We start from the raw sequence: 23,897 nt of genomic DNA, 5'->3' as shown, positions 1-23,897 counted from the left end.
CATAAGCGATGCAGAATGTTTTAGGATAGCATGTCCCAAATTCTGTGCACAGCATTTGACTGGGAGCCCTACCCACCTGGTCAGTGATGGAATATAAAGGAATTCCAAGTCTCCCGATCCCCTGAGCTCACAGTGTTAGGATAGAGGAGTTCTTGCGCAGGATCGTTTGGTGTTATTACATGTTTGCGTGTATGTATGCACTCGTGCATCTGTGTGGATGTCTGTGGATGAGAACATGACGCTATGCAAATGAGGAGGTTAAACAGCCTGCAGGAGTTGGTCCTCTCCTGTCATGTGCATGTTGTAAATCAAGCTCCGATTCCATGCTTGTCAGCTTTACTTGAGAGCGAGCCATCCTCCCTGCCTTATTTGTTTGGCTTTTGAGACAGGATCTAAAGATGTGGCCCCAGTGGCCTGGAACTCACTGGGTAGCCCAGGCTGGTCTCTTAACTTGCAGTGATTTTCCTGCCTTGGCCTCCCAAGGGCTGGGAGAAACCTGCTTGCAATAATGCAAAATCCTGCCTCAGACATACTGAAAAATGTCAGGGGAAATAAGCTTCAGGCTGCACTTTCCTTTTTTTTTTTTTTTTTTTTTTTTCCTATTCTTTTTTCCGGAGCTGGGGACCGAACCCAGGGCCTTGCACTTGCTAGGCAAGCGCTCTACCACTGAGCCAAATCCCCAACCCCTGCACTTTCCTTTAAAAAAAAAAAAATTATTTATTTATTCTATATAAGTACATGGTAGTTATCTTCAGACACACCAGAAGAGGGCATCAGACCCCATTACAGATGGCTGTGAACTACCATGTGGTTGCTGGGATTTGAACTCAGGACCTCTGGAAGAGCAGTCAGTGTTCTTAACCACTGAGCCATCTCTCCAGCCTTGTACTTTCCTTTGATGTTGGTTTTTCCTTCTTCCTTATAGTGCTGGGGACCTGGCACACACACTACCACACATACCCTAACACAATACCTTAACACACATACCCTAACACACATACCCTAACACAATACCTTAACACACATACCCTAATACCCACACTCTACCACATATATCCTAACACAATACCCCAACACACACACTCTACCACATATACCTTAACACACACACTCTACCACATATACCCTAACACAATATCTTAACACACATACCCTACCAGCACATACTACACTCAGGAATTTGTATTTTTCCCCCTGACAATGCTGGAAATAGACCTTAAGGCCTCAGGCATGCTAGGCATGCTCTCTACACTGAGCTACAGCCCCAGCACCCCACTCCTCTGTCTCATGTTTTAAGACAGGGTCTTAGATAGTGGCCAGGCTGGCTTTTAACTCAGTGTGTGACTACAGCTTGCCTTGAACTCCCCATCTTCCTGCCTTTACTTCTCAAGTGCTAGGGATTACACACGTAGGAGTACCACATCCACTAGCGTTTTTTAGCTCCTCAGTCCCTCAGATAGTGCAGTTACAGGAGCTCATCGCCACGGCTGGCTAATGCACTGAATATTGATTGTTTCCAGCTGGTTACATTTTCACCCATACTTACCTGTGTGTGGCTTCCAGTATTCTCAGCACATTGTTCCTTGGTATCTGCCAGGAGCTGGTTCCAGGATCCTCTTCTCCCCAGAATACCAACTGTGTATTTACCGTCTGTGTATACTCAAGTCCCTTCTATGGTGTGTTGCTTTTGTTTGTTTGTTTTGAGACAGGATCTCTCTATTATGTAGCCCCAACTGTTCTGGAACTTACAAGGTAAACCATACCGGCCTCTAACTCACAGAGATCCTTTTACTCTGCCTCCCAGAAGGCAGGTACCACCACACCTGACTTTCAGTTGAGTCTTGAGAGACCAGGAGTTATGTTTTCCTACCAACGGGGGAATAAATGGTAATAGGCAAATATCAGCTGGGAATTAAAATTTAGAGTAAGAGATAGTTCAGGCGAAAATGGAAGTGTGGGTATAGGCTCTAAAAGCAGAAGTCTCCGTTCCATTCCCATTCCTGTACTTAGGAGCCGATGACTGAGGTCACAGAGCCGGTTCCTCCATATGAAATGGGTGTAACAAAATGACAGGGCTTACAGATTGGGTTTGCAGATCAAAGTAAATGATTCCTATAAAATCCCCAGCACAAGCTGGGCATAGTGTCTCGTGCCTTTAATCCCAGCACTGCAGAGGCAGAGGCCGGAGAATCCTGTGAGTGAGATTGAGGCCAGCCTTGTCTACAGAAGGAGTTCAGGACAGCCAGGACTATAAAACAAAAACAAAACCACCAAACAAAAGCACATCTTAGGGGCTAAGAAGCATCTCAAGGAGGGAACCCAGTGGACCCAACCTGAGACACCTTGCTATGGCTTCCTTAGCATGAACTAATCTTTATATAATTTCATTATTTGAATGGGCTTAAGGATAAATGCAGTTATGAAAGTAGATTTTTTTTTTTTTAAGATTTATTGTTTAAGATGTGTGCCTAAGATACCTGTACCACATGTGTGCAGGTGCCTGCAGAGGCCAGAAGAGGGCATCCGGTCCCCCAGTCACATGAAACTGAGTCACATTGGTGCTGGGAACTGTAAGGGTCTTCTGTAAGCACAGCAAGTGCTCATAACCATTGAGCCATCTCTCCAGCCCCTGCGATTTTTTTTAATCTTTATTTTGGTCTGGTTTTGAAACAGGTCTCAAGTATCAGGTTAGCCTCACACTCTGCTTCCCAAATGCTGTGAGTACAGGTGTGTACCACCATGGCCAGAGAGAAAGGATGTCGAAACCGTGATGTCTCCAACCCCTAGAATCAGGCCTGACACAGCAGTCACACAGCTCAGTGAATATCAGTTGACAGCTGATTGACTTGTCACCACTGTCACCATTGTGCTCTAGTGCCTTACAACCAACACCACTGCCAGGAAGTCCCTGGTGATTTCTAACATGAAGGCTACAGCTTTCAGTTGTGTGTGTGTGTGTGTGTGTGTGTGTGTGTGTGTGTGTGCTCGCGTTTGTGTCTGGTGGGAAGTTCCTGTGTGTGCTATGTGTGGAGTGTGTAGTATATACTAGTCAGTGTGGGTATACATGGAGGTCCAAACAGACGTCTTTCCTCTTTGATTTATTATCATGTGTGTCTAGGTCTTTCATCTGCATATATGTCTGTATACCATCTATGTGCAGTGCCTATCCAGGTCAAAGGAAGTCCTCAATACCCCTGAAGCTGGAGTTACAGAGACAGTTGTGAGCTTCCTTTTAGGTATTGGGAACCAAACCCAGGCCCCTGGAAGCCAGTGTTCCTAACTATTGGGCCATCTCTCCACTATGTTTTATTATATTTTTTAAGGATTTATTTGTTTGTTTATTATAAGTACACTGTAGCTGTCTTCAGACACACCAGAAAAGGGCATCAGATCTCATTACAGATGGTCGTGAGTCACCATGTGGTTGCTGGGATTTGAACTAAGGACCTCTGGAAGAGCATTCAGTGCTCTTAACTGCTGAGCCATCTCTCCAGCCCCCTCCATTATGTTTTATTAATTTTCGATGTTTGTATCAATGTGTCTGGCTGTCTTTTGCTTGCTCGTTTGTTCTTTTGAAAATCAAATCTTAGAAAATCCTGCCCTGACATGTTAAGTTCTTCTCCTTCTCAGTTGACATCCTCCCAGGGATTTTTCTGGACCTCCTGTTTCTGTGTCCTGAGTTGGCTGCCCTTTTCTGTCATTCCGAAACATTGTTTTGCAATTCTGGGGAGCAGAGTGAGGCTAGAATTTTGGTCCTCCTCTCTGCTAAGGGATATTTGACAACACGTTTTTATTGGCTGAGTCAAGGACGGTTCCACTGCTGGCATTACAGCTGTTCAGTCTTGGGACATTGCTCAGTCTCCAACAATTCACCCGACAAAGACCAGGCCCAGTAGTTGTTAGAGTTGAGGTTCAGGAAGCCTGTTTGCTTTGTTTGTTTGTTTGGTATCTTTGTCATGGACGCTGAGCTTTGTAAAGACAACTGAGCCTACTACAGAGCAAATCTAAAAGCCTCTGAAGACAACTGAGAATTGTTACTTTGTTGGCCTTTTGAGTGTTTGTTACAGAGTTGACCATAAGGATTAAGGGTTAGGAAGACATATCTAGATGCAAATGTGGGGCTCTGTGAAATGCTACTATTGTTTCCTTGAATCTCTCTTCGGGAGTTTTAGTCAGTTGATAAGCATTCATCCATTCCTCGTTTAACATTATACATCAGCCAGCCGCTATGTGGTGGCGCACATCTTTTATCTTAGCACTTGGAGGCAGAGGCAGAGACAGAGGCAGAGGCAGGCAGATCTCTTGAGTTCCCGGACTGCCTGGTGTAGAGAGTGAGTTTCAGGAAAGCCAGGGTTACACAGTGGAACAATGTTTCAGAAAGTAAGAAACAAAACAAAACAAAAAAACCAAACCCAGCCGTAAACTAAAAACCAAACCAAATCAGATCAGAAACCCATTATACATCAGTAGTATTGAAAATTGCAAATATAAAGTCAGAATCCCCTACCCCCCCTTTTTTTTTTCCCTTGAGGAAGGTCTCCTGTAGTCCAGGTTAGTCATGAACTCAGCGCTTTCTATGTATATGAGGCATATCTTGAACTCCTGATCCTCCTACTCTGCCTCCTCAGATCCAGCATTACAAGGTTGAACTGTCATACTTCTCTGGGAAACTGATTTATGTGTTTATTTTCATAGTGCTGGGGAACTGAACCCAGGGTCTTATGTATGCCAAGCAAGCCCTTTACCACTGAGTCACATCTACCTGACTTAAAAGATCACTCTGGGAAGAGATGGGACGTCCTGAGATATGGCTCCGCAGTTACAAGCACTGGCTGCTCTTTCAGAAGCCCGGGGTCTGTACCTTAAGTTCCAGGGACTCCGATGCCCTCTTCTGGCCTCCGCAGGCACCAGGCACGCACGTGGTACTCAGACATACAGGCAATCGTAATGGGACCAGGGAGCTAGCTCACCCTGAAGGCTTTCCCAGCCAATCCTGACAACCTGAGTAGGCTCCTCAGAAACACTTAGGATGGAGGGAGAGCACTGACCCCTCGAAGTTATCTTCTGACACTTGTGCCCTGGCTCGCAGTTCGCGTGAACACATACTAAATAAATATGTATATATATATATATATATATATTTTTTTTTTTTAAATAAAAACACTAGATCACGCTGTCTTCTCTGGGAGAAAGTAACAATCTGAACTACCAGTTGTCAAAAGAAACCTCCCAGCCCCACAGGGGACGCTCTAGCCGCCCGGCCAGTTCTATAAACTCTGGTTACTCTCTCATTCTTTCAGGAAAGCCTGCGCTTCCGGGAGCAACCAACGCGCCCGAGCAGTCCTCTCTATCCACAGCGTCTCTGTGGTCGCTGGAACCACGCCCCTTTCCTCCCAGGGCGGGGCCCGGAGCTCTGCGGACTCTACCCGGGGAGGACACCGGGCTTTCTCGGTTGTCTTGTTGCTCACATCCCAGGTCATGGCGGTCCCGGGACCCACGGCCCGAGCTAGTGCCAGGTGAGCAGGGCTACTGAGGACGGCCGGGTTGGCAGGGACGCCCTGCCTAGGCAGTGAGGAAGGGGCTGCTCTCCTGCGGGTCCTTCCTCGCAACTCTCCTTTCCGTTTTGGCTCTTTGGAACCCTGGCTGCACAGAGCGGGGGTTGACGCTGCCTCATTCTAGGTTCTGCGGACACCCCTCTTTTGCTATCTTTGTCCCTTAGTTTTTTCATTCTCAATTCCAACCTGCTCTTAGCACAGCCTCCTCTGCATTAATTTTTTCAGACCCTCTTACTTAAATTGTCATGTTACCTTAAAATGTAGGTTGATTTCGAATTCATGAATCATCTTGTGATTTTTAAAAGAGAGAGAAAAAAAGTTTTTAAACCGAGCATTGGGTTTTTTAGGTCATCCATACTATATGAGTTTTTCACTCCTGAATGTTGCCCGGTGTCACCCTGGATACTTAGACTCTATTTCCCCAATAATGGACACCTAGATTACTTCCAATACTTAAAGCATCACAAAGTATACTGTAATGAATATCCTGGCAATTGTCTCTTGGTAGATATTGATGATTTTTCTCTAGGCTATTCACCTCAAGATGGGATGCTGAGTCGTACTTAATTTCACCGTGTTTTGGAGTGGTCACAACCAATTTATAGTTCCTGGCAGCAATGTATAATGGTTCTGGTGTCCCTTATATCCATCCCTGGTATTTGGTGTTGTTTAGTTTAGTTTTCCTAATAGGTATCAGTCTGATGTATGTAAGGTGGTATTCTATTGTGCTAACTTTATTTTAATTGTGTGGGGGGGGGGCGGCACACATGCACGTGTGATACAGTAATGGAGGAGATCAGCAAACAGATTTTTGAGTTGGGTCTTTCTTTCCACTGTGGGATTGTGGGGTGGGATTCAGGTCTTAGAGACCAACACTTTGACCTTTTTCTGGCTGAGACATCTTGTCAACCACGATGTGCTAGTTGAGTATTTTTTCGGCTTGTGGATTGTTCCTTTCATAGACTGCCTATTAATCTTTTTCCCACTTTCCTATGGAATATCCTGATGGGCTGGGTGGTGCTGGTGGCACAGGCCTGTAATTCCAACACATGGGAGAGACAGAGGCCGTCAAATCTCTGTGAGTCTGAGGCCAGCCTGGTCTACCGAGCAAGTTCCAGGACAGCCAAGGCTCCACAGAGAAACTGTCTCGAAAGATCAAGAAAGAAATATGCTGACATGTAGAAATTCCTTACATGCTCCAGATTGTAATTCCTTATAAATCGCATTCCGCAAATACCATCTCTCACTTCACCATAATCTGTGGTACTGGGTTGAATAAAATACTTACTTCTAAATTAAGCTACCAGTTTTACCCCGTATAGTTTGTAGGTTTGGGGTCTTATTTGAGAAATGCCTTCTTACTCCATCGTGATTAAGGTAGCTTCATTAATTTTTTTACATTTGCTTCTGGTAGGTTATTGATATCATTATTTCCACGAATATCCTCTATTCTACCATCTTCAGCATTCAAAAGTCATTTTTTTTTTTTGTGCAAAGCCTGGTCCCTTTGCATAATAATAACAACGCCAAGTTTACTCCTTTCTCGTAAACCTCAACTATCCTCTAAGCCTTCTCCCCGTGTCCTGACTTCTGCAGGCCCAGATTAGATCTGCAACTTGTCCAGAAGTTCATAAGGATACAGAAGGTTTTCTTTCCTTCTTGGTCATCACAGAATGTCTTAATGTTCATGACACTCTTGTGTGTGGCCCTCCTGGGTGAGTGAATGGGCATTGGGCGATGGGGAAGAACCCGGGTTTGGGATTCCTTTCCTTGTCTCTGGCAGGAGGAAGTGTCTTCCTTTCTTCTTTGACTTCTACCTCCTCTCCCTCCCCCACAGAGCAACTGGTGATCTACCAAGTTGGCTTGATCCCCAGTCAGTATTATGGTGTCTTGGGAAACAAAGACCTGGATGGATTTAAGGCACTGACCTTCCTGGCCGTGGCACTCATTGTTCTCAACTCCACCGTAAGGACAAGGAGGCCCCTTTTCCCTGTGGTCCCCCTTCCCCAGTCTAGTGGGATGCCTGGCAGGACTGAATGTTCAGGAAGCAGGAACCACGCTCTGGGTCTGTTTCTGCCCCTTTCTGGGAATTAGAGCTATGGTTTCCCTGAAGGTCAGGACCCAAGGCGGGACCTTGATCTTGCTATTGGCTTTCTTGGGATGAACTTTCTGGTTTAACATTCAGTAGAAACAGGCAAGGTCCCTTCCCTTCCCAGAACTCTCACCTCAGGGAGCTCAGAACACTTTCACACCAGGATCTGCAGCCAGAAAGCTGTTACTTCTCTGGCAGCTGAGGCTGTGACTCAGCCCGGAGTGGAGTCACACCATGCCACCAGCCCTCTCTCCTGCTCCCTCTTGTCCAGTAGCTGCCTTCCACCACTTAAGTTGGCAACAGCCTCCTTGTTTTTCATGATACCTTTATTGGCACCTCTCTTGAGTCCTCCTTAACTTTCTCTGTGTTTCCTCCGTCAAATCCAAGCCTTTCTCTGTGTGTACTTGCTTCTCGAGTAGACAGCTGCTTCTGCACTCCTTACACATTCGCCACCGGCCCCTCATTGGCCGGATTGTGAACGCCTTGTCATTTCCCTAGTGCTTAGCATAAGGCTCTTCTGGAAATGACAGGTGATGAGGCAAGGCTCTACCAAGACCCGACCTGATGCCCTCTGTCAGGCTGGACTGGCGGTTTACTGGGGATTCCCTTTCTTGTCCTAAGGTGGCCACTTGGGTGTGATTTCAGTCAGTAAAACCTCTTCTATTGGGGACAGAGGAAGAAATTCAAAGATGGAGCAAGCCACAGGGTTCTCTGTCTCCAGCGGCCCCTCTGAGCTCAGCATGGGGCGTACAGTGCAGGGAAGGACTTGAGGAGTTGGCCTTTCGTATGCCCTTTGAGACTGTTGAAGGATAGGCGTGTGAATGAATGGGGAAAGGGGAAGTCTCGTGGTTTGAAGCCTTGAAAGGAAACTGCACTGAAGTGATCACAATGGATTCTGCCCCATCAGCAGAAGCTCCCCTGCAGCTCTGAGCTTTGAACCCAGACTCTCAGAAGGCCATCTCTTCCTCCTCTCCCTCCCCCCTTCCTCCCCAATGCACAGCTGAAGAGTTTTGACCAGTTCACCTGCAACCTGCTGTATGTGAGCTGGAGGAAAGACCTCACAGAGCACCTGCACCAGCTCTACTTCCGGGCCCGCGTGTACTACACCCTCAACGTGCTGCGGGACGACATCGATAATCCGTAGGCATCCCTCTCCCTCCCTGCCGCCTCCTGAACGCCCCATCCAAGTAGCTTAGCCCCGCGCGTCCCTGACCACCCTCTTCTGCAGGCCAGCGTTGCGGCCCAGAGCTGTAAAGGGAGAGTGTTCTCAGAGATCTTGGGGCTGAGTCTCGGGAGCTAAAAGGAAGGAGCTGGGAGTAGTTCTCTTCAGTCCATGTCCTGTCCTGAGTTGAAATGAAGAAAGCACCCCTGCCAGGAAACAAGTTCTTGGCTGTGCAGTAGGGAGGCGGGGCAGAAGAAAATGAGAATTACTGCCTGCGGTCTGGGATTCAGATCCCGCCTCTATCTCGTTCAGTAAGCCCCACACACATCTTCTGTTCAATGAAGACCCTAAGAGTTCCTGCCTCAAAGGATGTAGTGTGGATGAAATACTGTTCCTGTCAGGCACGGAGTAGTGTCTGACATCCCGTGCTTTAGTGTGAGCTGTCATTTTAGAGGTGAGGGGTTGCAGCAGCCTGTCTGGATTAGGAGTCAGGATGGCCCTGGTGGTGAGGCGGGACTTGTGGGATCTCTCCTTCACACTTAGGCCTTCCCACTCAGCACAACACAGTAGGCATTTTGTTGCCTGCCTGGGGTAACTTTTCAGCTCAAGAGGAGCTTCCCAGTGAAGGTCCTTAGAAGACAGCCTTTCCATGATGACTCAGCCCTAGTGAAGCTTTCACCACCAGACCCTGACCTGGAGGAGTCTCGGGGCCATCGAGAGATAGGGAGGGTTGACATTAAGAAGACCATATCCCGGGCTGGAGAGATGGCTCAGAGGTTAAGAGCACTGACTGCTCTTCCAGAGGTCCTGAGTTCAAATCCCAGCAACCACATGGTGGCTCACAGCCATCTGTAATGAGATCTGATGACCTCTTCTGGTGTGTCTGAAGACAGCTACAGTGTACTTACATATAATAAGTAAATAAATAAATCTTTAAAAAAAAAAAAAAGAAGAAGACCATATCCCTGACCACCCAGAAAGACAGCTCTACCCTCAGTTTTTCCTTTGGCTCTGTGCAGAGCTGGCTTGGGCCCTTGGGTCTTTTGGTGGCCTTTCCCCACTGTAGGGTTAATTGAGGCAACTCCTGGTTAGAGCTCCAGGCCTATTTGTCTACATCCACCTAAGTCAAGGCTGGAAGTGGAAGCTCCCAGCTCATTGGGTTCAGCTCCTCTGTGTTGTTGGCTGTAGGGACCAGCGGATCAGCCAGGACGTGGAGCGGTTCTGCCGGCAGCTCAGCAGCGTGACCAGCAAGCTCATCATCTCCCCCTTCACTCTCGCCTACTATACCTACCAGTGCTTCCAAAGGTGCAGCCTCTCCCTCCGGGGCCCTCCACCCCAGCCTGGTGTTTACCCAGCGTCTCCCACATAGAGGGCAGGGTCCAAGGGCGCTCCTCTTCACCACCTGCACCCCAGGGTGTCTTCAGGCCCACATGCTCGTGACCCTGCCCCCTCTTTGGTCTTGTGATGTTTCACTGTCAGGGGTCCTGACTTTAGCCTGGTGTCAGATGTCACTGTCATCTGTGCGAATTGAACAGGGGCTCCCTGAGGGATGAGGCGGGAGTAAGGGTCCCAAGGCTTTTGTCCGTGGCACCCAACATCTCTCCTGCCACCCCTTTTCCTCTCTCTCCTTTCAGCACAGGCTGGCTTGGGCCTGTGAGCATCTTTGGATATTTCATCCTGGGTACCATGGTGAACAAAACTTTGATGGGGCCCATCGTGACGAAGCTGGTGCAGCAGGAGAAGCTGGAGGGGGATTTTAGGTGTGTTTTCTTGGTTAAGGTTGAGGAGGGATGGGGTAGACATCCTAGCTGTGACGGCTCCTAGCTGTGTGTGATCTGACAGGGTGTGTGTGTGTGTGTGTGTGTGTGTGTGTGTGTGTGTGTGTGTGTGTGATATGCCTCTTGTTTCTGTTCCCTCGCCTCTCAAGTGAGTGATGTGCTTGTCTATTGGGAGAACTGTGAGAATTAAGGAGGCTGTGCATCTGAAGTGGTAAGAGTATGGGTTGGCCATCACCAGTGTCTTCTGGGGGATGCTCATGATCTGATTTCCCTGTCTGCTGGGTCAGAAGCTGATCCACATCCTGCACCTGCCCTGTGTGCTTCCTGCCTTCGTTAAGCTAGGCTCTGGGGAGGAGGTGCCATAGACAAGAATACACCTGTCCCATCCCAGAAAGCTGAGGTCAGCACAGAGCTGAGGTCAGCACTGTTTGTACTGCTTCTGCTGCCCCACCCAGGCCCTGGAACGATTCATCCTTGTGACGGCCGAGGGAAAGGTGGCTACAGTGTTGATGTGGGCTGGGCTCTGTGTTGTATGAGAGTGAGCTTCCTCTGCATCCAGGGTTCCCCATCGTTAGCACACATTCCCCTTCCGTCTGTCCAGGTTCAAGCATATGCAGATTCGAGTGAACGCTGAGCCTGCAGCTTTCTACAGGTGAGTCTAATGGAGAAAGTTCCCTTTCTCCCCATAGTTAGTGTTAGGAAAGGAAAGATAAAGTCTATTACCATCTTGGCCCTGTAGAACTTGTCACACTTAGCTGTGACCCTCTCCTTACCCTCCTCCCTGTCCTTAGGTACAGGGACTGCTTCTAAAGCTGGTGGCTTCCTTAGTCTTAGTGGTTAGACATGGGGCCTAGAATGGCCAAGGAATAAAATGAGTGGGTAGCCTTAGTCTCTTATCCTGTCTGAAATAGCTTCTTTTTGACTCTGTAGCATGGGGGATAGGAGATAGGCTTCTCATAGGAGGGTACATCTGCTCCCCACACTTGTGGCAGCCAAGGACCTGGCATCTTGCAAGCAGGTTTGTGAAGTCTCTTCCCTCCTGGACCAGGGGAGGGCCTAGTGTGCGTGTTTGGGCTGGAAGCATAGTCTGTATTTAAGAAATGAATTTATCTCTTAGATTACCTGTTTATGGAGTGAATTTAATACCTTAGACCCTTTGCCCTCTGTAAATCTTGACTGCCATTAGCAGTCACTTCCCCACTGGGACACCAGGAGCACTAACAGTTTGCGATGAGCCAGTGACATGGTGGCACACACCTTTAGTAGGCAGGTAAGGAGACAGAAGCAGGCAGATCTCTGAGTTCAAGACCAGCCTGATCTACATAGTGAGTTCAGGCCAGTCCGCCCTAGGTTCAGTCCCAGTGCCACATAAATCAGGTGTGGTGGCACACACCTGTAGCCCTACTGTTTAGGAGGTAAAAGCAAGGAGGGTTAGGAATTTAGGGTCATTGTTGGCAACGTAACAAGTTAAGGGATGGCCTTCCTGCATGACTCTCTGTCTTAAAACAAAAAACAGAAACACCCCCACACCCTTTTTAAAGCAATTGCCTTTAGTTTTTAAAAATTTTATTTTTCATTTGTATTTACTTTATTCCTGTGTGTATGTGTCTGTGTCTGTGCCTGTGTTTCTGTGTGTGTGTGTGTCTGTGTGTCTGTGTGTTTCTATGTGTATGTGTGTTTCTATGTGTGTGTGTCTGTGTGTGTGTGTCTTTGTGTGTGTGTTTCTATGTGTGTCTGTGTGTGTCTGTGTGTCTGTGTGTGTTTCTATGTGTGTGTGTGTCTTTGTGTGTGTGTTTCTATGTGTGTGTGTGTCTTTGTGTGTGTGTTTCTATGTGTGTGTGTGTCTTTGTGTGTGTGTTTCTATGTGTGTGTCTGTGTGTCTGTGTCTCTGTGTGTGTGTCTGTGTCTGTGTTTCTATGTGTGTGTCTGTGTCTGTATGTGTTGGTGTCATCAGGGGCCAGAAGAAGGCATTGGATTCCCTGAAGCTGGGGTTACAGGCAGTTGTGAGCTGAGTAGGTACTGGGATTGGCAGAGCCATGAGTGCTCTTACCCTCTGGGCCAGCCCTCGGGCCCCTGGCTCAGTGGTTAAGAGCACTTGATGCTTGTTTTTATTTTTTGTTTTGTTTTTAAAATCAAAACAAAATGAAACAACAACAACAACAACAACAACAACAACAACAAGCCCAGTGTCTCCCTATGTGTCCCTGGCTGTCCTAGAAGTCACGCTGTAAACAGACTGGTCTCAAAATCACAGAGATCTGCTTACCTCTGCTTTCCCAAATGCTGGAATTGCGGTCATACGCCACTACACTGGCTAAAGTTTTAAAGGTTTACTTATTTTATGCTTATGAGTGGTTTTGCTTGCCTGTATAACGATTGTACCATGTGAGTTCTTGGTGCCCACTGAGACCAGAAGAGGCCATCAGATCTCTTGGGGCTGGAGTTACAAGCAGTTGTGAGTTGCCGTGTGGGTGGGAATTGAACCCAGGTCCTCTATTAGAGCAGCAAGTGCCGAACCATTTCTTCAGCACTCCTCAATGGAACTCCCCCGCCCCCTTTTAAAGATTTTATTTATTTATGTATTTATTTATGTATGTATTTATTTATTTATTTATGCTCTATCAGCATATACACCTACATGCCAGAAGAGGGCATCAGATCCCAATATAGATGGATATATGTGAGCCACCATGTGGTTGCTGGGATTTGAACTCAAGACCTCTGGAAGAGCAGTCAGTGCTCTTTTTTTTTTTTTTTAAAAGATTTATTTATTTATTTATTAATGTATGTGAGTACATCGTCACTGTCCTCAGACACACCAGAAGAGAGCATCGGATCCCATTACAGGTGGTTGTGAGCCACCATGTGGTTGCTGGGAATTGAACTCAGGACCTCTGGAAGAGCAGTCAGTGCTCTTAACCGCTGAGCCATCTCTCCAGCTCCCCATGTAACTGTTATTGTAGTAGAAACCAGTCAGAGCTTTGGGTTTGAACCAGGTCTGGACAACTTTGAGTTCATGACACATGTGGGTGTGTGCTATGGAGGAAAGGGTCTGAGGGTAAGGTTATTTGCATGGGCTTGGTCTCTGAAGGAGGCTGTGTGGGAATGAAGGTATCCCAGCCTCACCGAGTCCCTGTGGACACCCTATCCTCTTCCCCCAGAGCTGGGCTCGTAGAGCACATGAGGACGGACCGCAGGCTGCAGAGACTCCTTCAGACCCAGAGAGAGCTGATGTCCAGGGAGCTCTGGCTCTACAGTAGGCAGAGGGGCCTGGGAAATGGAACCCCAGGGTGGGGATGGTCCAGTTAGCTCTTCACTTGCACACCCTCCTGCTGTCTGTCTGCTCTGGTCAGAGATCCGTTTACTAAAAGGATTAACCATGGGGAGCCTTTCCCTTTCTGTGGGCATCCTGACTTCCTACTCCTCATCCTGACAGTTGTGTCCCTGCAGATCACGAGAATGTCTCCCGGGTCTCATGAACTCTGTCTCCTACAGTTGGCATCAACACCTTTGACTACCTGGGCAGCATTCTGAGTTACGTCGTCATCGCCATCCCCATTTTCAGGGGGGTCTACGGAGACTTGAGCCCCACAGAGCTCAGCACCCTGGTCAGCAAGGTGAGAAGAGGCTCTCCTGATAACCTTTCGCGGGGCCCGGTGCCTGGACCTGCACTGACTGCTCTCCGTCCTGACCAGAATGCCTTTGTGTGCATCTACCTCATCAGCTGCTTCACCCAGCTCATTGACCTGTCCACCACGCTCTCGGATGTCGCCGGTTACACGCACAGGTGAGCAGAGTGTGTGCCACTAGAGAACGCTGAATGGGAAAAGGGCAGAATCGCACTGCGTGTGCTGCTGAGCGTGGTACAGGGAGGGGTTTCCCCTTTACCTGGCATCCAGAGCCTGCCTTAGGCTCTTACTTCTTGTCCAGGATTGGAGAGCTTCAGGAGGCCCTGCTGGACATGTCCCGAAAATCACACGACTGTGAGACCCTAGGCGAGAGCGAGTGGGATTTGGACAAGTGAGTACCGAGCTGTAGTAAGGATTCAATGGTCACCAGCTGGCTTTAACTCGGAGCCCCTTCCAGCTATGATGCAGGGTTATAAGGAGTGGGCGGGAACAGTCTCCATGTCATGTCAGTTGCCTTATAAGTGTGCGCTGTTTGCTGGCACCTTCCTTCTGGTACCCGCTGTGTAGCTTTACATCCTTCTCCACAGGGCAAGCAAATGCACATACCTGCCGGCACCATAGCAAAGCAAGAAGCCAGGCATGGTAGTGCTTTAATTCCAGTACGTAGAAGGCCAAGGCAGGAGGCTTGCCATGAGTTTAAGGCCACCCTGAAAAACTACATGATGAGACACTGCCTCGAGATAAAAAAGAGAGAAAGGAAGAAAGAAAGGAAAGAAAAGAGGGGCTGGGAGGTGGCTCAGTGGGTAACCTAAGTTGAGGATGTAAGTTCAAGTCTCTAGCAACCACACAGAAAGAAGCCAAGTGTGGCCCTGTCCCTACAACCCTACTGCAGGGTGGTTGGGAACAGGCAGATCCCAAAGGGTCAATATAGTCAGCCTTGGCAAACAGTGAGCTCTAGGTTCAACGAGAGACCCTTTCCCAAAGAAGGAACATGGACATGACCTGTGGTATCATACGTGTACACACATGTGTACACGCTTGTTTGTATCACACAAGACAAAAATAACGCTTAAAAAAAGAAGAGCAGGGGTCTGAATGTCACACTCCTCCTCTCCTCTCCTGCTGAGTCCAGCGCTGCCCCTTTCCTGGTCTCTCGTTCCCATGCCTCCCAGATCCAGAGGGTGGGTGTCTTTATTCCTGTATCCTTTGGTATGTTTCTGACTTTCCTGTCTTTGCCCCCACCCCCTTGGGTCTTTTGTTCGTTTTTTTGAGACAGGGTTTCTCTGTAGCTCTGACTGCTCTGGAACTCAAAGAGAGCCACCTGCCTCTGCCTCCCAGGCAGTGGGAGGAAAGGCATCCTGTGGGCTAATGACTTAACTTCTGGGCAAATGACTTAACTGCTTTGTCATTTTCTTTATCTCTAGAAAGGGTAGTAATGAAATCTTCCTTCTCAGAAATAAGGACTAGATGCATTCTTGGAAAGTAACTGCATGGTGGCCACCTAGGAAGCTTTCAAAAATGAAAATATGGCTGGATGTGACTCTTGCCTCTAATCCCAGCACTCAGGAGGAGAGGCAGGTGATCTCTGAGTTTGAGGCCACCCTGGTCCACATAGCAAGTTTCAGGAGACCTAAAACTACACAGTGAGGCCTGTCTCAAAAACAACAGAAAAGAAATCAAGACAAACAAAAACCCCACTAACAGCTGGAGAGAGATGGCTCAGCACTTAAGGGCACTGGCTGCTCTTCCAGAGGTCCTGGGTTCAACTCCCAGCCCCCACATGGCAGCTCATAACTGTCTGAAATTCTAGTTCCAGGGGATCTGACACCCTTACACAGACACACACGCAGGCAAAACACCAATGTACGTGAAATAAAAATAAATAACTTTATAAAAAAGAAAACGGCAGTTACTAGAGTAAAGACTCCTGGGACGAAGGGGATGCCTCTAGGCCAGGTTCTCCCCTTGGACCTGTACCCATCTGGCCTGTCTTTCCACCTCTCTTCCCTGCCTTAGGGCCCCAGGGTGGCCGACAACAGAGCCATCAGACACTGCTTTTCTGCTTGATCGGGTCTCCATCTTGGCCCCTTCCTCCGACAAGCCCCTGATCAAGGACTTGAGCCTGAAGATCTGTGAGGGGCAGAGTCTGCTCATTACGGGCAACACAGGCACTGGCAAGACCTCCCTGCTGCGGGTGCTGGGAGGCCTGTGGGAGAGCATGAAAGGTGAGCCTGCCCTCCCTGCTTCTGGTACAGCCTGGCCACAAGGGGGCAGTGTGGTGGGAAGTCAGAGATGGAGAGAAGAGGCAGTTACCTTGCCTGCGAGGTCTCCCAATGGAGGCTTCTGTGGGCTCTGCAGGCTCAGTGCAGATGCTGGCTGATTTTGGGCCCCACGGGGTGCTGTTCCTGCCTCAGAAGCCGTTCTTCACTGATGGGACACTTCGGGAGCAGGTCAGCACGGTCAGGGGTCCACTCCTCCAACCTCATGCCACCCACTTACATCTAGGGCTTCTAACAGTGTGAGACCTCAGGCCCTAGGAGGAGAGGGGCAATAGTGCCCATGCCTGGGGATTCCCAGGCCCTGAGAACACACTGTGGTGTTTATGGACTGAACCCAGAGCCGCTTCCTCGGGTATCTAACCATGTGTTTGTCAGGCACTAGAGTTTACCCTCAGGAGGCTCCAAGATCTTGCCTCCCCAGACACACTTCTGAAGGTTGTCCCATGCGTTACACTGTATCTCAGTGGAGATAAAAGGGGAGGAGCCTTGCTTCTGTGGGTGGCTCCTAGGAATGCTAATGATGGGACTGAGTCCTGCCCTCTCTCATTACCCACCATAGCCAGAGATGTTCTTGCTTTCAGGTGATATATCCCCTGAAGGAGATCTACCCTGACTCAGGTGAGCTGTCCCTCCTCAGCCTGTCTCCTCATCCCAGTTGACCGTGCTCTGCCTGACTGGCCTCCCCTGTGCCCACGGGGGGGTGGGGGGGCGTGCCAGGCTGCTGGGTCTTTTAACTGCTCAGTATTTGGGGTCCTCTTCTTGTCCTGTCTTCCTTTCCTGAAGAGAGACACCCATGGAGGAGGGAAGCAGGTGTTCATAGGCCTTATGTTCTGGGAGTCTGCCCCTGCCGTGATGCGTGCACGCCATCCTGTCTGGCCAGCGCGAGCGAGGCCCTGATGTGCTGAGGAAGCTTCCGTTTTGCAGGTTCTGCCGATGATGAGAGGATCGTGAGGTTCTTGGAGTTGGCAGGCCTGGTAAGTGGGACAGGGGCCCTGAGGACTCAGGCCTACCTGAGAGCGTTGGCCACAGTAGTTGCTGGCCAGCAGAGCCCCTGCCATCTCTAGTCCCAAGACTAGGGCAAAGAGTGGGTGTGCTAGTTGGCAGTGAGAGCTGCAGATGGGGCACAGCCAGTAAGGATCTGTGCGCTCGCTCTATAGAGATATTATTTTAATAGTGTGTGTGTGTGTGTGTGTGTGTGTGTGTGTGTGTGTTACATGTGTAGTAGGTATGTATGCCATACTGTACATGTGGAGACCAGAGGACAACACTGAAGTCAGTTCACTTCTTCCACCTTTGTGTGGGTTCCAGAGATCAGGCTCAGGTTGCCAGAGTGGTGTGGCAAGCGCTCTACCCACTGAGCCATCTCACCTCTTTGGAAAAATCTTAACGATAAAGCTGATGGTCTGCCTGCTGCTTCTTGTCACCATAGTCCAGTCAGCCTCAATGGTATGGGTGATAACACCCACCTTGGTACACCACTGCTGTGTCTGTCACAGATTTGGGGTAGGGATCTAAGGTTGCAGAAAACATGGATGGACACTCGTGTAGATTCTGTGACCCCTGTCTGTTACAGTCCAGCTTGGTGGCAAGAACAGGAGGTCTGGACCAGCAGGTGGATTGGAACTGGTAAGGATGAGCTATTCCAGGCAGCTCCCCCATGGGTCCATTACAGCGTCCCAGCAGCCCTGTAGAAGGACGGAATGGCTCCAGACCCCAGCAGCCTGGTGTTGGGCTGCCCCACCAGTTCAGGATCTGTATCTGGGTAGAGCTTGGGCCTCACCTGTCATGCAGCTCAGAGGGAGGGCCTCTATCCTAGGGTCAACCTCTGTAGCGAGGTTGCTTCTTTCACGATGTGTTCTTGGCAAGAGTCAAGCTGTCACCTCCTTTCAGGGCTCAGTTCTCATTGCTCTTTCTAGGTATGATGTCCTGTCCCCAGGGGAGATGCAAAGACTGTCCTTCGCCCGCCTCTTCTACCTGCAGCCTAAGTATGCAGGTGAGGTGCACACCACGGGCGCACATGCCAGGCGCTGTGTGTGCTTACAGGCACGTGTAGCCTGTGTTCACAACCTGGACACACATGTATGCTGTCCCTGTATCCCTGCGTCCCCTACATGTGATGAGTAGAGGCTGGCACCTTGGCATAGCCCTGAGAACATAAATGCACATTATCACGTTCCCGGTCGGGGCAGCCTCAGTTTGAGGGCTTGTGACTAGAGCTCCCTGGCTTCTGCCATAGGTGAGTGGGCAGCCCCTGAGCTGTGCCTGGCAGGAGTGGACTCTCCTGAGGACAGAGCCTTGGGTGAATTGAGTCCTGGGTTGTACAGTCTTAGGACGCAGTGTTATTTATCTGCAGGCAGCTGAGCGATCTGAGCTATGCTCACCGGTGTGGTCTCTCTCCTGGCCTGACTGTCTTGTCAGTCCTCCACACACACACACACACCCCCGCCCGGGTGGATGGGGTGGAAGAGTGACAGAGAGGGCAGGGGCAGTCTGTGATCTCTTGCCACCACACGCTACCTCCCACCAGTGCTTGATGAAGCCACCAGTGCCCTGACAGAGGAAGCGGAGAGTGAGCTCTACCGAATTGGCCAGCAACTGGGGATGACATTTATCAGCGTGGGACATCGGCCCAGCCTTGAGAAGGTACCCATGCCACAGGGATGGCCTGATTCCATAGATGAAGAACCCAAAGGCTGGGCCTGGCCAGGACCAGAGGGCCCCTAACTGGAGGCGTCAGGTGGCAGAGGGATTGGGGTGACTGAGGGATTGGGGTGACTGCTGGCAGCTGTCTGACCTCAGCCATGTCCTGGGCTCTTGCAGTTTCACTCCTGGGTTCTGAGACTCCATGGAGGAGGAAGCTGGGAACTGACTAGAATCAAAATGGGATGAAGCCAAGCAGGTTCATCGGAGCAGAGGGGCTCTGGGGCCTGCAGTGCCCACAGACAAGGAAGCCTGATGAGCCAGGAAGGAGCCACAGGTTCACCTCAGGTCCTACATAGGACATCCTAGCACCCCTGGGCCCTGCCCATGGGTGGCCCATTGGGGAACACTGAGGTCCCCCCAGCGCTGCTCCCACGAGTTCTTTTTTAATTTTTTTTTTTTTTTCGGAGCTGGGGACCGAATCCAGGGCCTTGCGCTTCCTAGGCAAGCGCTCTACCACTGAGCTAAATCCCCAACCCCCTGCTCCCACGAGTTCTTACAGATTACTTCAGATGATGTTTGCTGCCGAAAAACTGAATGAACTGTAAGACATGAAGTCTGTTCACCTCAAGAAAGCTGGTTACATTTCACAGTGATAGACTTTTTAAAAAAACTTTAATTAACCATTTACATTTTATAAAGTTTTTTAAAAAAAGAATAAATATTAAAAATATAGTTTTTTTCTTCTGTGGAGTGATTTTTTTTAATATTTATTTATTTTATGTAAATGAATGCTCTATCTGTAGTACACCTGCAGGCCAGAAGAGGGCGTCAGAGCCCCAGGACAGATGGTTGTGAATCACCATGTGGTTGCTGGGAATTGAACTCAAGAGCAGGCAGTTCTCTTAACCACCCAGCCATCTCTCCAGCCCCTAGGGTGGCCTTTTTGATTGGGTCTCCACACCTGTCCTTAAGGGTTTGAAGGTACACTCTTGCCCTATGCCTGCTGTGTCTTTCCACTCAGTCTGTGACCCGGTGGCCTGGAGGGGGCAGGGTGTGACTAGTGCCTAGACCACCGACTGCTGGGATCCTCTGTCGTTAATCTTTTGTTTGTTTCATCACTGGGGATTGAACCTTTGAACCCTCTACAAGTGCGATGCCACTGATGTACATCTTTAAGATCTAATTCAAGAAAATAATCCCTTCCCCCTTCCCAGCTAAAGTAAGATTGGTAGATTATGTCTCCTTTTTGTCCCCCCCCCCCCAATCTTTACTATGGAACCAGAAAAAAAATTAATCCAAGTTCATACCTGACCCCCCAAAGTGATGGGGGCAAAGACAGATGCATCTGAGTTTGAGACTCCTTGGCTACTTAATAAGACTCCTATAAATTAAGTAGGCGGATTCCCAAAAGCATAAAATAAAGTTATTGAGGCCAAAGGCTTTTTTCATTTTTTTTTTCTTTCTTTTTTTCGGAGCTGGGGACCGAACCCAGGGCCTTGGGCCTGCTAGGCAAGCGCTCTACCACTGAGCTAAATCCCCAACCCCCAAAGGCTTTTTTCTTTTGCTGTATTTTTTTTAAAGATTTTATTTATTCATTTTATATATGACGAGTACGCTGTCACTGTCTTCAGACACACCAGAAGAGGGCATCAGATCTCTTTACAGATGGTTGTGAGCCACCATGTGGTTGCTGGGATTTGAACTCAGGACCTCTGGAAGAGCAGTCAGTGCTCTTAACCGCTGAGCCATCTCTCCAGCCCCCCTTTTGCTGTATTTCTGTAGTGTGTATGAATTGTCACAGTGCTGGGGGATGGGACACTTTTGTTTTTATTATTATATATCTTATTTATTATTTATTTTTTGTTTTGTTTTTCAAGACAGAGTTTCTCTGTTTAGCCCGGCTATCCTGGAACTTGATCTGTAGACCTGGCTAGGCTTGAACTCAGAGATCTGCCTGCCTCTGTCTCCTGAGCTGAAGTTAAAGGTGAAAACCACCACCACCACCACCTAGCAGATTTTTTTTTTTTTTGAGGCAGTCTCACTGTGTACCCTTGGCTAGTCTGGAATTCACTATTTAGACCAAAATAGTCCAATATTTAGACCAGGTCTAGCCTTGAACTTAGAGATCTGCCTGCCTCTGCCCCCTGAGGGCTGGGATTAAAGGCTTGTGTCACCATGCCCAACCTGGATGAGACCTTTAAAAAAAAGAAAAAAGATTTGCTTTTGTGTGTGTGTGTGTGTGTGTGTGTGTGTGTGTGTGTGTGTGCATGCGCGTGAGTGTGCATGCACACGTGTGTACTACAAGTGTGCACTCATGTACAAACATGCTGTAGTAGTCAACTGACAACTTCTAGGAGTCCACTCTTGCCTTTCCCAATCCGAGTCCCTAGGATTGGACTTAAATGGCCAAGCTCCGGCCACAGGCACCTTTACCCATTGATCCATCTCCCTGGCCCAGAGGTGGGCGGGACCCTCAGAGGTGATTAGGTCCAGAGTGCATTGCCCTCCCTCGGGAATGGACTGAGACAGTCCCAGCATGGAGGAGGTGGTGGGCCTACTCTGTCTTTCCCTCTCTGCCTCTTACCTCCTTTTTCTCTGCCTCGTCACTTGCCTTCCACATGTGACACCGTGAGAACCCTCTCCCCAGACACAGCTTTTCGATCTCAGCACACCCAGCTTACCAATCCTGGGAGAAATAAACTGGGACAAAAAGCAGACTGGGCACGGTGCCTGTAATCCCAGCCCTCAGGAAACGGGCTGGCCCATGGAGAATCTCAGATACTTAACCAGTTTGGAGCCAGCCTGGGTTATATGAGATCCGGTCTCCTGAACACAAAACTAAAATCATAACTAGAGAAATCAGTGGAACTCAGAACACACAAGGGGAAGGCATTCAGTGCGAATCATCTCCCTGCATCTCCTTGGACCTTTGCAAGGGGCCTGTGAGGTGGTGTCATGGGGGAAGAGTCCACCACACTTGGGGAAGTGGAAGGTAAGAGTCTGCACATATTAAACCCATGTCTTTTGGATCCACTCTGACTTTCTTCCCATCTTCAGGAAGCACTGTTTTCATGGGAGACTGTTAGGCCCTGGGTGCAGGCATAGGAATCCCCAGACGAGGAAGGACTCTGTGTCTGACCGGGAAGTTTGCTCCCTGCCTTGTCTTTCTTGATTCTCTGGACCCCATCACCCCTTCCCAGAGTCTTGCTTCTTTGGCATCCATGGAAAGCATGGGCAGACTTTTCACTGAACCATAGCAGTTTATGCGAAGACGTGGGACATGGGTGAGAGACCCCTTGAAGAAGAACGTGGTCCTTTGAACGTACTCTGTTACCATTCAGCTCAGCACTGGTCTTAACGATAACTCCTGTGTTGTCATAATTTCAATTAGCTGAGTCACCTTTATAAAGAGGTGTGTGTGTGTGTGTGTGTGTGTGTGTGTGATGGCGTATGCCTTTAATCCCAGCATGAGGGAGACAGAGGTAGGTGGATCTTTGAGTTCAAGGCTACGCAGAGAAACCCTGTCTGGAAAAAAGCAGAGATAGAGATGTGGGAGGGGTGAGGGGGGACTGCCCAGCATCCTCCTACTCTTGCTTGGGGCCTCTAGAAGCCTGGGAAGAGGTGGGTGATCATGGTGGACTCAGAGGAAAGGTGAAACAGAGCAGGTTTGTTATTGTGCTGGATCAGATTCAGGGCTGGAACCTACTCAGAAGCAGAAGTGGTTCACAAAAATCAGCTTGGCCTGGAGGGATGGCTCAGTGGTCGAGCGCTTGCTCTTCTTCCAGAGGACCTAGTTCAGTCCCAGAACATATCAGGAGGCTCATAATCTCCTGTAAATCCAGCTCCAGGGGATCTGGTGTCCTCTTCTAGCCTCTAAGGGCACCACACACACACACACACACACACACACACACACACACACACACACAGAGAGAGAGAGAGAAAGAGAGAGAGAGAGAGAGAGACAGAGAGAGAGAGACAGAGAGAGAGAGACAGAGAGTAGGGGGAGATTTGTCTTTCTAACTGGTGTGAAGAGACACCATAACCTAAGCAACTTATAAAAGAAAGCTTTAGCTGGAGGCTCGCTTACAGTTTCAGAAGGCAAGGAGCATGGTAGCAGGCAGGCATGGCGCTGGAGTCGTAACCGGGAGTTTACATCTGATCCACAAGCAGGAGGTAGACAGACAGACAGATGGATGGACGGACAGACAGCCTGGACCTGGCATGGACTTTTGAAACCTTTTAGCATACCTCCTCCAAGAAGGCCACACCTCCTAATCCAATATAGTCCAATCAGCTAGAGACCAAGCATCCAAATATATGAGCCTATGGGGGGCCACTCTCATTCATAAACTACAGAAAGGACAGCGCCTGTGTCCTTTGCAGCTTAACACAAGGCCACCTCCCACATCATTCCTGACCCCCTTCCAGTGACAGAGACTCCCTGAGGTCCATACACAGCCTAGCTCAGCCCACACTGGGAGCAAAGCCATGGAGATTAATGGGAGGGGTCCCAGGCATAGCAGAGAGGAGTAGGGAGTGGGTGGGAAGCTGCCAATCAACGGAACTGAACAGTAGTGGGACATTAACGGGGAACCAGCAAGCATCGTTGGTTCTGCTCAGCTGTGACCAGCAGGCTGCACCGATGCCTGGGACGAGGAACAGTATGGGGAGAGGGGCGAAGACGACATCAGGGAGACCTACACATAAAGGAGGTCACTGGCTTTTGACCAGAGAATGCCAGGAGACTAAATGGTAA

General features: G+C 49.1%; 1 protein-coding gene across 9 annotated transcripts; it reads left to right on the top strand.

Moving 5' to 3' along the window:
• The first annotated feature begins 5,360 nt into the window (after window positions 1–5,360).
• Window positions 5,361–19,870, top strand: Abcd4 (ATP binding cassette subfamily D member 4). 9 transcript variants are annotated; one of them, XM_063261737.1, is made up of 20 exons: window positions 5,361–5,516; window positions 7,152–7,270; window positions 7,393–7,520; window positions 8,648–8,787; window positions 9,998–10,114; window positions 10,444–10,569; window positions 11,189–11,239; window positions 13,749–13,843; window positions 14,083–14,204; window positions 14,283–14,374; window positions 14,518–14,607; window positions 16,233–16,441; window positions 16,575–16,666; window positions 17,077–17,113; window positions 17,279–17,305; window positions 17,420–17,469; window positions 18,069–18,121; window positions 18,412–18,488; window positions 19,023–19,138; window positions 19,316–19,870. In XM_063261737.1, exons 1-20 carry the CDS (start codon window positions 5,479–5,481, stop codon window positions 19,382–19,384), a joined length of 1,848 nt encoding a protein of 615 aa, XP_063117807.1. In that variant the 5' UTR covers window positions 5,361–5,478; the 3' UTR covers window positions 19,385–19,870. The 9 variants fall into 9 exon arrangements, 5 of the variants coding, with proteins under 5 accessions (XP_063117807.1, XP_038967964.1, NP_001013118.2 ...); NM_001013100.3 differs by lacking the exon at window positions 17,279–17,305 and having other exon boundaries at window positions 5,428–5,516; XR_010052070.1 differs by lacking the exons at window positions 18,069–18,121; window positions 19,316–19,870.
• Window positions 19,871–23,897: the final 4,027 nt, after the last annotated feature.

Source organism: Rattus norvegicus, chromosome 6 (genome assembly GCF_036323735.1).
Source record: "Rattus norvegicus strain BN/NHsdMcwi chromosome 6, GRCr8, whole genome shotgun sequence".
NCBI lineage: Eukaryota > Metazoa > Chordata > Mammalia > Rodentia > Muridae > Rattus > Rattus norvegicus.
The sequence above is the reverse complement of the archived record's forward strand: the minus strand, read 5'-3'. Positions and strand labels throughout refer to the sequence as shown.